We start from the raw sequence: 14,983 nt of genomic DNA, 5'->3' as shown, positions 1-14,983 counted from the left end.
TGGTGCACCCCTTTTCTTTGTATCCCCAGGGTTTAGTACAGTGCCCAGCACACAGAAGGCATTTAATAAATGTTTTTTAACTATTGACTGGCTAATGTAAAGTGCTTTGCATACTTTAAAGTTCTTTATAAATGTTAGCTATGAGCTATGATGATGGGTGGTTGATAATTCTTCTTTTGAAAACTTTTCATATTCTTTGACTATCTCCTGACTCATGGGTGTGTGTGTGTGTGTGTGTGTGTGTGTGTACACACATATATGTTTGTGTGTGTGTGTATATGAGTTATCTTTATGTCTTGGATATTTGACTTCTGGCTTCCACAGGAGAAGGATATGGAGAAGAAGAACAGGGAAAGGGAGAGGGACTCCTGATGAATAAAGAAAAGGAAGTTATGGAGAGATTTGGCCTGGTAAAGTTAGTTGGAGATTGTCTTGGAGAGGCGAATGTTGGGGAGAATTAGCTGGAGAAAAGTCTTCAGAACTAGGTAATGGCTTAGACTCTACTTCTGGGTTGAAACAGGATGATAAAAGACAAGTAAAAGAATTAAAGAGGAATTAAAGAGAATTAATTAAGGAGGATCATAGAGAATAAGGAAGGAGAACCTGAAGAAGACTGAACGGGGCTCAGGCTCTGGGCTTCGACTTTGTGTAGATATAGGAATGGCACACAAGAACCCAACATAGACAGGAAAGACAGTATTTGCCAGCTGCCTTGTAAGTCTTGTCAAAGAGAAGCCACCTCAGGTATTGAAAGAATTGGCAAGTGTGCTTGCTGAACTTTTCCCGAAGTCAAGAGAGGAGAATGCATCCTCCTGCCCCCAACTCCCAGCTCCCCATTGTTTGTAGAACTTCCAGTGTATGGATGTGGAAGGCTGCTTTTAATGTCAGACTTATTGGAGATATTAACTAACTTTGCCATTTTTCATCTTTTTTTTTTAAGTTCTTTGTAATAAAGGATGGTTCTCTGGGTGGGAAAAAGGAGAAATATACTGAGGCCTCTAAGGTTCCTTCTAGGGCTAAATATTTAGTTCTTTGATTTTTACTAGTGAGGAAACTGAGGTTGAGATGGCTTCAGTTAGTAAGTCAGAATACCATATCTGACCCTCTCTTTTCTTGTGCTGGATTTCTAGCCATTAGAGGAAATCAAAGTTTCCAAATCTTTCAAATGAATTTGCCTGCCTTGTTCCAAAGCCTGGTACCCCTTCCCTGCATTGCCACTTTGTATAGTTAGTGAACAAGCATTATTAAATGCGACTCTATGCCAGGCATCGAGTTCATCAATGGAGATACATACAGAAATAAAAAGGAAGTTGTCCTATCTAAGTAAATACAAGGTGGGTCCTGGCAGCTGGGAGGCAGGGGGAGGACCAAGATAGGACTCCTGGAGGAAGTGGCCTCTGAGCTAAAAGGGGAAGGAAGTTGGGGTTGCTGAGAGGTGGAAGTGAGGCAGAGGGGGAGGGGCAGAGAGGATAGACTGGTGGCCTGTGGCAGCCCATTGGAATCTGAAGCAAAGAGGAAGGTGACTTAAGGTTGGAAATGTCAGCTCAGACCAGCTTGTGAAGGCTTTTGAAGGTTAGACAGTAGGGTTTGTGTTCCATCCTAGAGGAAATGGGGAACCACTGCAGCTTCTTAGGCAGGGGAGTGACTCAGTGAGACCTGTGTTTTAGAAAGGCCCCTGACAACTATGGGGAGGATGGATTACAGAAGAGATCATTGAGGCATGGTATCAGGAAATGATGAGGGGCTGGGCTGGGCTGGGGACTGTGTAAATGGATAGAGGGGGCAGCTTGAGGAAAGTTGTGGAGGCAGAGAATGGCTAAGATTTGCCTTTGACAGTGCTGGTCTTGACTGTCCAGGTCAGCCTCACCCACATGTTGCAGATCCATTTGGGGCCCACCAAGGGCCAGGCATTCCTGTGGCTTTGCACTGGGGAGGCATGTGGCCTAGTGGCAATCTACAAGGTTTACCTTAACATACTTGCTGCATTCCCAGCCAGTGAGTGGACAAATCCCTGAGCTTCTCTGGCCTTCCAGTGGCTTTCCCTGGGCCAAGGGATTCCAGTCCTCCATGCTATGGCTCGAATCTCATTTAGAGCCCTGGGAACAGTCTGCTGCTGGCAGTCATGTTGATTCATCTTCTAGTCATATGGTGCTTGAATCATCTCCTTTTTGCCATGTTGCTAAAATAAACTTTATACTGTGGATCTTGCATCTCTAATTTTGTTTCCTCTGTTTTGCTTTCATCCTGCCTGCCTTTTCTTATGTCCTGTCTTACTTTTATCTTCCTGCATTTATTTCTGCTGATTTGAACAAATACTTCTACTTTGGCTGATGTGCACCTCTGTTGTGCTAAGGCAAAAAAAAAAAAAAATCTGCAGCAGGGATAAAGCTTTTTTCCCCCTCTTGGCTATGAATCCTTTTAAAATTTCCTCCTACAAATCCAGTTCTGTCAGGGAGAAAGGTGGACAAAATCTTTCAAAAGGCAACATCAGCTCTTACCTTCACCAACTCAGAACTTATATCACAATTATTGTGTGTCCTCCTCTTCTGTCCTAAGTTATTAGGAAAATGGCAGAAGCAAAAGGGAAATCATAAATGCAAAAACCTAACCAGCTTAGGTATAAAAGAAGTATATCTAAAGCTTAAGCATTAAGATAGACCCAGAGACAAATGGTTAAGAGCTCTGTTCCCTCTTGAGTTCCCCTTTATCATGAATGCCTTTTATTACTGTTAAGTCAATTGGCTTTAGTAATGGAGATCTAAAATATGAAAGATTTTTAATGTAGGTGAGAGAACCTATGTACAATGCCATTGATTACCATGATTATTCAGGTCAAGGGCCCAGTATAAGGATTTGAAGTGTGAACAAGATGTAGGATAGATGTAAAACCTGACAGAGACATTCTTAGTAATGTTGCTTGGCAAGATTTAACATTAGCGATGATTTGTATAACATGACGGTGATTAAGAGACTCCCAGCATGGAAATAGCTGTTGGTGAAATTTTGGAGAAGAAATCTTAGAAGAGAGTGACCACCAAGACCAGCAGGTGTTTTTGGGATGTTGTTGTAAAGGCCATTTTGTGGAAATAAACTTGAGATGTTCTTTCTAGTTGTATGAAAGTAGATTTCCCTAAAAAAAAAAAAAAAGTCTTAACCGAGTCATTGATGCAAAGTGCTTTCCATCCTCAGGACTTAACACTAGTTAGCTTTGTGTCATTTCATTAATAAGCTGACTACTGTTCTGATTCAGGAGTTGAGACAAAATTCATGATCACAGGTACTGCAGACAACACAGCCCACCTTGGGGTAGTCTGTTGATCATCTGTCAAGGGGATGTAATAGGAAATAGGACTTGAGTCTGTTCATGATTCTTTCCTAGCTACCACCATTCTATACATGAAACAAAATCTTAAGACTCCATTTTGATCAACCTGGAGATGTTCACGTGGTTGTAGTTGGTAGAATCTTACAAGAAGTACCTAGCCAATATGGAGTTGAGGCAATATTTACACTAATGACTTCCATTTCTGTAATGCTTTTAAGGTTACCAAATGTTTTCTTCACACCCACCCTCTGAGGCCAGGAGAACAAGTGTTGTGTACACATTACAGGTGAAGACTTGGAGAGGTCCACAGTGGCTTATGGGAGCCCCCCTTGGCTAGCTAGTAAGTGGCCCTGTGATATGATAAAAATCATGCCCTGGAAACTTTAGGATGAAGAAACCCAACCAGGAATACTCATAAGAAATCCCTTACTTCTTGTCATGTGTTGAGACAGTTGATGTCCCTGGGAAATAACTTAGTTTATAACTACAACCTCAGATTTTTTGAGAGGTATTAACAATTTGTTCAGATGATCTGGGTATGTAGAAAAGTTTGAGAGCTGGTATCTTTGAATTCTTTGTTTTGTCAGAAGAACCCAATTGTTTTCCCAGTGAGAGAAGACATTGAGAATATGTTGTGGAATTTTACTGCATTTTTACCATTGTTTTTGATTCAGTATATGTTGTGTCTTAGAAAGTTGATTTTCTGTAAAGTGTGTGACTTATGAGCATTTTCTAAATCTTATGTTTTTTCAGTTTGAGGGATGCTAGGTTTTTTCCCCTCTATAGGGACATATCTATGAAATTCTGGTGTTAAGTATTAAGAAGATAAGATTGATTTTTACAAATTAAATTTCCATTCATCCTTTCAGAATTAATCTTCCATAACAAGAGATACCCTGTGTATGTGAGAAATACTAGGTATTTCTGAAATAGCTGAGTCGCTGAAGACAGACACTACTTTTAAAATGTTTTAATTAAATTGAAGAAATGAATATAAACATCTTAGAAAATGATGCCATCTTGCAGATTATAACTCTTAAGAAATTTAGTACAACACCTTGTTACAGACCCTTTTTTATTACTGTAGAGATGACAATTATCTCGTAAAACTCCTGAACAGAGAGCTATCTGTTAACTTTAAACATTAAGCAGATATTTTCTGTGCTTTGAAAATTAGAAGTTAGATATTGTGCCAAACTCAGCAGATACTCAAGTTTCGGAAAAGTATTTCTTCTCCAGGGGAAGCACTTTCTAATATTTACATGAATTTAAGAGAGTTTTGAGCAGATTGAATGGAAGTCTAAGTTGGATGGCGGACCATTTTTCTCATCATTGAAAGGGAAAAAATAAAGCTAATCTTTTTTTTAAAAAGTCTTCACATCAGCAAGCTGTGATTCTTTACAATAATTCCGCAGGTGGTGGTGGCAGTGATTCATCCAAGGCTTGTTGACTAGAGTCAAGAGGAATAGGAAACTGAGTCTCTAATGTGGTTGAAGCTGCATTATGAACTTCTGAGTTGTCTTCCTCTGGGTCTTTGAGGAGAGCTTCTGGAGGAGGGGGCAGCAGGGAAGAGTCAGAGAGAGGAGGAACTGTCTGCCTGTCCTCAGAGTCAAGACAGTCCAGAGGAGGTGGCAGATGAGAGAAATCATTTTCAAGTAAGTTAGATGAGTCGGGCTTCTGATTTTCTGGCCCATCTACATCAAGAAGAGGAGGAGCTGGAGCAAATTCCATCTCCTCTGACAAAGAAATCACAGTGCCAACTGTCAGTCTGTCAGCACTCTCCTCTGATGTATCATTTGGTTGGTCTTTCCTTTTCTCCAAGTCCGACTTAGGACATTCTTCAAGAGTTTCACTCGAGTCGAACAATTTAACATCCAAATCATCTGCTAAGAGCATGCTTTTGTTTGGTTTCCAGATCTCAAGTGAAACAATTGATGAACGTTTTATGGATTTTTCATTTTCTCTGCTGTAGTCCATACACATATCAGGAGTTTCTCCATCAGCAAAGGGAGACCGACCAGCCCAGTTTTGGTCATTGGGGATTGGTTTTCTAAAGCATTTCCAGAGTACAATCATAAATATAACTACTATCATAGAAGTTAGGATTGTGCCAATTAACATAGCAGCTATTGAATTGGCACTATAACTTTGAGGTTCTTTCGGGAGGGGATACCCTTCGTTGAATCCTGGAGTAACAATTGTTGATGCTGATTGCCTAGTGGAGCTGGGGCCAAATGATGCTGGTGGTTTCTTGGAGGAGCTGCCTTCTGATGTTACAGGTGTTTGCCTGGTGGAGTTGGGGACAGATGATGCTGGTGATTGAATGGAGGAGTTGAGGGATGGTGATCCTGGTGATTGACTGGAGTAGCTGAGAGATGGTGATCCTGGTGATTGACTGGAGGAGTTAGGGATGGGTGATCCTAGTGGTTGCCTAGAGAAGCTGGGGACAGATGATCCTGGTGGTTGTCTAGTGGAATTGAAGACAAATAATGCTATTGGTTGACTGGAGGACTTGGGGACAGATGGTGCTGGTGTTTGACCAGAAGACTTGGGGATGGATGATAAGGGTGGTTGTCCAGAGGAAATGGGAGCAGTTGATGCTGATAGTTGCCCAGAAGATCCAGAGACAGGTGAAGTCGGTGGTTGTTCAGATGACTTGAAGATGGGTGATGGTTGTGGTTGTGGTTGTCCTGAAGGAGTATTGATCAATGGTGATAGTTGACTGAGAGGGTTCTCTGTTCCGTTTCCAAAATTAGCTGATGTATCTGACATTGATGATTTAAAAGAAGTAGTCTCAGGTGAGACTGTTGAGTCTGCCTGTGTCTCTATTAGAATTGTGTTTGTCGAGTAGCCCCAGAAGAATATTAGGATGAAATGCTTGGGATCCATTTGAAAAGTCTAAACCATAACAAGATGATTCTTTTTTTCCACTGTAAAAGAAAGCAAAGGGTCAGTAGCTATCATTTGGGGAGGGGGAGTTTATAGCTAGCTTTTGTTAACTGTATCTATAACTAGAGGTGATACAATGAAATGTCACTGAAGGATTGTATGTCATTTATTGATGACCAGTGGATGGACAGAATCATTGTCAGGTTGACCAGGTTGACTTTGCAATGTTCTATTTTTCAACCACATGAAAGTGATTTACAGAGACAGAGAAGGATTGCAGTTCAAACCAGTGAAAAGGACGTGCAAGACAGACCCTTAAAGCATTTGCAGTACACTAAAAACTATTGCAGAAGACTTTTCCTTAATCAAGATTGGCATAAATTTCCCTCATTCTAAAGTAAAACAAGTAAACTCTCTGCTCCTCATTTATTCCAGCTGCCCTATTACTCTCCCTTATTTCACTGCCAAATGTCTCAGTGTGCAATGGTTGTCCCCACTTGCTGTGCACTTAAAGCACTTGTGATGGGGTCACCTGTTCTTATACTCTGTAGACTTGTACACCATATACCCTGTACTTGTACTCTCTGTACTCTGAAGCATCTGGTGACCATCCATCTCATCACCAAATACAATGGCCTCTACTTCCCTAATCTGCAACATTGATTCTGGTAACCCATCTCTAATGCCCTTGACTTGACTTGACTTTTATTGGATAGCAATTTACCTAGAAGACTTATTTAGCAGTCGTTCTAGGCTTTCTGCTTAAATTAAAACAAATGTGCTCATTGTAATTTATCAAGGTTATAGTTCACGCTTAATTCTTAAGAAGCCAAGCATAGATAATTCTGATTTTAATATTGCCGTGCTTTGTTTTAGAAGTGTCTTAGAATAAAGCTAAGATTCTATTTCAGTCAAGGCCATCAAAGAGGAGGAAATTCTTTCATGACTGCCTGACTCTCCTTCCCAAATTCCGCCTCGTGCCCCATCACACCAGCTTGGAAACCTTCTCTTACTTTTCAGGAATGCTGCATCATCCTGGTTTTTACCTTCTCTGAGCATACCACTCCCTTGGGGCTTCTTTTCCTGTCATCTCTCCCTTTGGAGATACCGCCTCTTGTGCGGATAACACCGAGGTCTCACTCTTCACAGTAACCAGCACTAAGTTCAGTGACTGACACATAGTAGGTACTTAATAAATATTTATCGACTGACTGATGTATAGCCTGCCTTCTGGAGCTTCCATCCCTTATTTCCAGCTTCCTGTTCAACATTGTTGTTTCGATAACTGAGGTAACTGCTGTTACCTCACATTTAAAATACTTAAACCTCCTCTTTCTCCCCAAAACTGACTTCCTCTCCTGACTTCCCTATTTCTATTCTACCAGCATCTTTCCATGTAGCCCAATATAGAGTAAATTAGGAAAACAACTCCAGTTATACCATTTCTGACATTTATTAATTGTATGATCATGGGCAAGTTATTTAACCTCCTGCCTCAGTTTCTTCATCTGTACAATGAGGTTGCTAATAGCTATTGTACCTACCTCACAGGGTAGTGATTAGCCCCTAGTCAGATTATGTGTAAAAGCACTTGGCAAACCTTAAAATGCTTTTTTAAAAGTATTATTACTATTAAGGTTCGTCTTTCTCCCTGCGTGACTTTGGGCAGATGTCACTGCACTTCCTCCATAAAATGAGGAGTTGGCCTAGAATGAGGATGTACAGCATGATGGGTGGTGTCCCTCCCAGCTCTTTCCTTAATTCCCATCCTAGGCTTCTTCCTCCTTCAGGGACTCTGACAGGCTTTATGTCTAGACTGTAGCAATGGCCTCATCCTGTGTTCCCCACATAGGCTGTGCCATACTCAGAGGGAGAAAGGGCATCAGGGCATATCTGATTGAATACCCTCATCTCACAGGTGAGGGGCCTGGCCTTAGGAAAAGCCTTGACTGCTTTGGGCATGAGGCAGGGAGTAAGGAGCAGTCAGTGAACACTCAGTCATCCAACATTGATTCATTAAGCACTTACTTTGTGCCAAGTCAAGTAGTAGCATTGGCAACCAAAAGAAAGACTCTTGGCCTCAAGGAACTTGCCTTCTAGTGAGGGAAACCAGATAAAAATGACCAGGGCCATATAAGATCAATGGGGACCAACAGGTGAAAGGTATTGGAGGAGGGGGAAGGACTGCTGGAGCTATAATCTGAAGCCACGTCTTCCTGTGACTCCAGCTTCACCAAGCCACAAGTACTGAAGCCCAGGGGCTCCCACCATCCTGACTTCCCTTTCCCACTTGGATCATCCACTGTTCTCATTACTCTTGCTTCTCCATCCAAACTGCTCATCCCTGGCTCAGGGCTTTCTAATTTCTTCTCTATCTGTCCCGTCCATCAAGACCCATCTCCCACATGGAGCCAGCAGGAACCTCACCCCTTCATTTTGCAAATGGGGAAATTGAGTCCTTAAGAAGTTTAGTGACTTCCCCAAAGTAACACAGGTAGACAGCTTCAGCAGCTGGGGACTTGACCCAGCTCCCAAGTCCAGAGCCAGGGCCCATGATGCCTTCCCTAAGGAACTGTTAACTAATAGGGCTTACCTCCCCCTCTTGACCATAACCTAGATCTGCTCTTTACTCTGCCCCCTTCCCACACTCTCTATGGAAAAGATGGGGAAGGATGACAGTGGTTTTCCTCAAGACATTCCCAGAACACCCCAGCCTGAAGTGCTTCTTTCTTCATTTGAGCTCCAGAAGCAATCATTATTACTATATTTCCTTTGGGAACTAGTCATGGACAGACTTAGGACATTGAAGGAAAGGGGCACCCCCCACCCCCACCCCAACTAGATTGTGAGCTCCTTGAGAAGCAGGGTTGTCTTACAGCATTCAAAGAATCATTTTCTTAGTCCTTTCCTTCCCGCCTCCATTCCATTCCCCAAATTAGGATCTAATATCCCACCTAGTGGGCACACAGTAAACATTTTCTTCAGTCTGGGCCACTATTCTTGGCCCTCTCATTGCTTATCAATAATAATAATAGCGGACATTTATATAGCATTAGAAGGTTTGCAAAATAGTGGCTTGCCTAGGGTAGTAATGATCTGAAACTGGATTTGAACTCAGGTCTTCCTGACTCCATGTCCAGCACTCTATCCCATCTCACCTGTTGTCCCATTAGCAAGTATTCATTGAGTGGCCACTATATTCCAGGCATTGTGGGAGGTAATGGGGATACAAAGACAGAAATGGAATTGTCTCTGCCCTTAGGTAGTTTATGTTCATTCTCTCCTGTTCTCTCTCTCTCTCTCTCTCTCTCTCTCTCTCTCTCTCTCTCTCTCTCTCTCTCTCTTCCCCCCCCCCCCGCTCCTCCCTCCCTACACACACACACACACACGCACACACACACACATTCTAGTTTATAATTCTATAGAATCATGTTCTATATCTCATGCTTGTAAAAATCCAAGTTAGCTTTGAGGGTTGTAGAACCCTGCATCTGTGGTGGCAGGGATCTTGGAGCTCTTTTAGTCCAACCCTTTAATTTCATAATTGAGGAAACTGAGGCCTTGAGGGGTAAAGGGTCATGAGGTGGCCAGTCTGGCTCTGAGCCTCCTCCCAGGGCCCTGTTCATGTTTGATGAATGTCTTTGATCAATTTGGGTAGAAATTCTAGAGAAGGCATCCAGTATAATCATCAACAAAATGTTGGGTTATCCCTGCTGTCCCTGTTAGCATGAATGATAAAAAGTTGGCTTCCTTGGAAAATGTTCCTGGCAATTGTTGAATCAACAGAAAATACACACATGAAATTTTAAAAGTATCTTGAGCCACAAGTATTTGCCATTTTGTGGCTTTACTTAAAAATAAAGTTAACCACAGTATTCCTTGTTTCAGTTAACTGAAAATTTATCATAATGAAAGCACTTAAGGCTGAGTTCGAATGAACAACTTGTAAGGACTCTGTTCCAATGTCTGAGACTTTCTTTTATGTTCACATCCTTTCTTGTCAACAGGAAAGTAGAAATAACCACAGCTTTGTGAAAGCGATTATTTCCCTTGCCATTTAAGGAGTATACCTGCTCTGATCCAAAGCCCTGGGCTACTTCCTTTCCCCACCTCTTCCACTCTCTGTTTTGCAGTGGACTTTCCAACCCCCAAGTACTGTTTCACTGGCATTGGTGAAAATCCTGATGATTATCCTGTGCAGGATAAATCAGGCGATAAGGGGCAATCCTTGAACCTCTGAAATCTGTGTCATTCTCCCTGTGACAAGCTGCTTCAATATGAACCTTTGGGGGCAACGTATGTGATGTTTCCTAACAGCCTTCACTGTTCTCATGGAAGACAGAACCACAAACATTGAGAAAAGCAGTAGAGAGCGAGTATGGGAAGAGCGCCAGTCCCTTGGCTGCCCATGTAGCTCTCCTGGTAACCCGTTGGCTTTGTGAATGTGGGTAAAATAACCTTTCGGGGCCTCGTTTTCTTTATCTGGGCTGTAGTAGCTGGAAGATGCCTCTCAGCACTAAGTGAGCCAGAAAGAAAGAAGGAGGAGACAGCTCAGGTTCAAAAGAAATGAAGAAAACAGTTCAGTTTACTGGGCAGTGTAGATGAAAAAGAACAAGGGGTATCCATCAACAACTGCTTATGAAGGACCTACTGTGTGCCAGGTGCTGCACAAAGAACATAATAAAGGAAGAAGAGAATTTTTGAAATAAATGAGAAAATGTGTAAAATGGGGAAAGATCCTGAGGAGAGATGAAGTTAAAATAAAAGAAAGTTGGGGGAAAAGTCAGCTTGGGTGCCATTTCCTCCATGACACCTTCCATGAATCCCCCAGCTCAGATGGAACTCCTCTCCTTTATCCCCATCCCAAGTTGGGCCTTGTAATTATGCTTATTTTGGATATGCATTGCCTTGACTGTGCCTCCACCCCGAGAGTGAAAGCTCTTTGGGCATAGAGATCTGCCATTACCTTCCATCTCATGCCTTTAGATAATAGGCTCATGATGGAATTAAGGTTGGTGATTCATATGAAGGCACCTGGGAACCCTGGGCCAAGATGAAGCACTTGTTGGGGGGGAGAGGCAACTGAGGTCAGGGATTCCCAAGTGACAGTTCCAGGGAACCAGTGTATTTTTCATAACAGAACATAACATGTTATATTTCATAACATAACACTCCTACCCTACTACCCCCCCCCCCAAAAAAAAAACAAAAAACAGCACACTAAAATGATCTGTAACATGTGGTCAAGATACAGCAACTATGAAACAAAATTATCCTCCATTTGGAGGATAGTCACTCAGGTTGCCTTGGGGTAGGTAGAGGCAGCTGGTGGTACAGGGAATAGATTACTGAGCCTGGAGTCAAGAAGACACCTGAGTTCAAATCTAGCTTCAGTTAACTTACTAGCTATATGTCCTTGGGAAAGTCACTGAACCTCTGTTTGCCTCAGTTTCCTTATATATGAAATGGGTATAATAATGAGGATTGAATGGAATAAAAAAATTATAAAGCTCTTAGCACAGCACATGGCACACAGTAAAGGTATCTATTATTGCAGCTATTATTAAATAGGTTGAAAGTCCAATATCAAATCAGTGATGTGCAAAATCATGTGAGGTATTTGGTGTAGACATTAAGAAGTACTTCTTAAATACGATTGTAAAACATGGAGAAAACATTTGGAATTTTCTTTTGGAGATTGGAAGAGAAGTAGAGATGGGGTGAGGGAGAGGTTAAGTGTAGGTTTTGTGTTAAAGGTGAGAGAAGTTTGCTTTTGGTTTTCTGGAGTTTCAGTTCCATGAGAATACCTCCTTGGGACATAGGGTGACGGACATGAGCCATCATAACTTTTCTACTTTATCAATTTATTCAGGCTGGACATTCTGTAAAGCATAGATTTTTATTTAAAAAAACAATGAAACTTTGTTTAGCATTTGCTTCCCATTCCATCCAGGTAGAATCAAACTAGAAATAATTTTGAAAAATAGAATGAATGCATCCTTAAACACTGCCTAAATTCAGGGATGGCATGTTTAAAGAATCTAAGAATAGGGAAACCACTCTGGGGAAGTAAGACTTTCATGCTTTTGAATTAACATCTTAAAAGGAGGAGGTATAAAAGAATTTTGAATGTTAGAACTTTAAAAGCAAATTTGGATATATTAGGGATTTCCAGCTTTAGGTGCAGTCTTCTATTTGACTACATATATGGAAATACTCATTTTATTTGGTGGATAAGTTCAGAATTAAGTTAGTTTTTAAAAATTAAATTAGAATTTAAAAAATTTTTAGAGAGACAATATAGGAACATTTTTATAGGGGGAGACATTATAGAAGTATTACCTTTTCCTTATGAAGTAGATTTAATTAATTTCTGATAATTCCTACTGTCTGTACAAACAGTACATTTATAGAGCATTTTCAGATTAAAAACAAAAACACAGGAATGTTTTGTAGTGCCCAGTTCCCTCAGAGAAGGCATCTTTATTGCCTAAATTTTGGTAATGTTTACTTTTTCCTAAATATTAAGTCAACAGTTGTTCACTGCAATAGGATTTGCTACAAAGATTGTTTTGTTCAGTACTCTGAGAGGCCAGGTTCTTTGTATCTTCTTTCTTCATAGATTGGGGGAACTCAAAAATTTATTATTTAATTTGATCAATGTAGGCAGTAAATAGAACCACAAGCTAAAATGCACTAGGCCTAAATTTGCCAGGGACGAGAGCAATGAGCCATTGGGTAACTATTTTGGTAACTGGTATGCCTCTAAATAATTATCAGATTTAGAGAGCACTGGCTTGCCCTATCCTTTCCCCTCAATTTAGGGATAAGGAAAGTTGCCCAAGATTGTGCAGTGTCTCAGGTTTATTCCAGCTCCAATGCCATGATTCTGTGAGGTTTTGGAGGGAGGCATCCAGGGAAGTGAGAAGCCCTGCTCCTGGCTACTGTTTGGGGTTCAGTGATGCCTTTGAGGAGGAACTTAGCACATTTGCCCTTTCTCTTCTTAAGTTACATTTGTACCTAATTGCCACAGTGTAAGCTACAAAATTCAGTTTTGGCAAGAAAAGACAATGATGAATAATTCATTGATAATTTGGTACTTAGATTTGTTTCTTTTGAAATCTTTTCAAAACCTAAATGAAAAGAATATGAATGTTCTCATTTCCTGGTTGTGGACTCTGTTAATGTTTAAATAACAGTAGTCAGTGACTTTTAAGATTCTGAAATATCTCAAACCAAAGATTCAACTTTTTAGGAAATAAAATGTCATTCCCCATGCATGGGTCTATTTTCAGTGCATATGGTCATATTGATCTTACCCTCAGTTTTCTAGTTTATTCAGGTTCTTCTCCACTTGGAATTTTTTTATGATTTTAAACCTGGGATAATTCATTAATAAATTGCAGGTGAATATCTATCTCTTGCCACTCAAATAAAGTCTTACTAGGAAAGTTCCTTAAAGTTATGGATATTTTGGACTTCAGCTAAAAGTACTTCTGATTTTGCAGCTGCTTTTGTTTGCTTCCAGTGTGATAAACACAATAATAAACACATTAAAAGCCTCCCCAGCCCTTCTGTGTAGTTAATAAAAGCAATTTTGCCATTCCCCAAGGCCAGTGAAGAACACCAGTTTTTTCATTTTAATAGGAAACCAGCATAAAACAAAGATAAACCCAAAGATGAATGCCCGCGTGAAAATTGCTTCTTACCTCTGCCGTACCTGTCTTGTCAACAAGGAATGAGCATATCGGTGGTTTGGCCAAGAAAGCAGAAGCTGTTACTGAGCCCACTTTAAGATGGGGTCTGTGGAGAGGCCTGAGGAGGAGGAAGTGAAGCAATTATTGCTTCAGGCCCTGTAGAGAGCAACAGAAAGAATGACTAGCTGTGTTTGCACCGGAAGGATGTGCATCGAACTCAGCACCCACTGGCACTTGCTTCCCTGAGGTCTTGTGAGCCCTGGGGATCTGCTGGCAAATAGACATTGATACCTTGGTGAATCGACATGCCTTCAGGGGCTGTTGGGAGCCAGCCCTGTGACTGTGCCCACATCTCCTTTGCTAAGGAGCCTGATGGCATGTTCTTGTCATTAGGCTTCTCTGAGATCACCAGATGAAACTGTTCTCTTATTAATGATGTGATTAACATTATTTTTTAAAAAACCTACCAGTTAAAGCTAGTGGTCAGAAGTCTAGTAATATCTAGTGATATTAGAAAATAGAAGACATGAGGTTGTTACAAAAATATGTCTACTCGTCAAGTGTGCCAGTTACCAAGAAGTAATAGAGATTAGGTCAGTAAAGGCATGACTCCTGGTGATTTTTTAATCAACATTCATGACAAATGACTAATTGTAAATACCTTTGCTGGTAGAGGCATTCCATTTTAATGAAGAATATTTGATCTACATACAGAATATAAAAATAGCACCTTTTAGTTAAACTTGTGATGAGAAATTGTCCTGATTCCTTTATTTCAGCCAATCTTAATGCTTAGGTGTCATTACTTAAGAAGTGATGGTATGATGCAAAGTGCCCAGAGGACCTGGATTCTAATCTTGGCTCTTCCACTGAGGATCTGTGTAAGTGTGGCAAGTCATGTTACGTCTCTGGCCCTCAATCTAGACCTGTAATATAAAGAAGTTGTCCTAAATCACCGATATGCTCGCTTCCAGGAACTCATAAGGAATGGTTTAGAACTTCTAGGACAGGAGTCCTTAAGCCAAAGCTTTGTCAGTTTATCTTTTAAAAAATATTTTGCTAATGACATTCT

At 40.9% G+C, this 14,983-nt stretch overlaps 2 protein-coding genes across 19 annotated transcripts in view; one reads left to right on the top strand and one right to left on the bottom strand.

Annotated features, from left to right (window-relative positions):
* NF1 (neurofibromin 1) overlaps positions 1–14,983 on the top strand; it is a 241,518-nt gene that overhangs the window by 173,658 nt on the left and 52,877 nt on the right. The window lies entirely within an intron of this gene.
* Positions 4,281–14,140, bottom strand: EVI2B (ecotropic viral integration site 2B). Its single transcript, XM_072645016.1, has 2 exons — positions 13,924–14,140; positions 4,281–6,255 (listed from the first exon to the last, which is right to left on the bottom strand). The coding sequence occupies exon 2, from the start codon at positions 6,212–6,214 to the stop codon at positions 4,724–4,726; it is 1,491 nt and encodes a 496-aa protein (XP_072501117.1). The 5' UTR covers positions 6,215–6,255; positions 13,924–14,140; the 3' UTR covers positions 4,281–4,723.

This window comes from Notamacropus eugenii, chromosome 2 (genome assembly GCF_028372415.1).
Source record: "Notamacropus eugenii isolate mMacEug1 chromosome 2, mMacEug1.pri_v2, whole genome shotgun sequence".
NCBI classification, from domain to species: domain Eukaryota; kingdom Metazoa; phylum Chordata; class Mammalia; order Diprotodontia; family Macropodidae; genus Notamacropus; species Notamacropus eugenii.
Note: the sequence above shows the minus strand (reverse complement) of the source record. Positions and strands in the feature narration are given on the sequence as shown.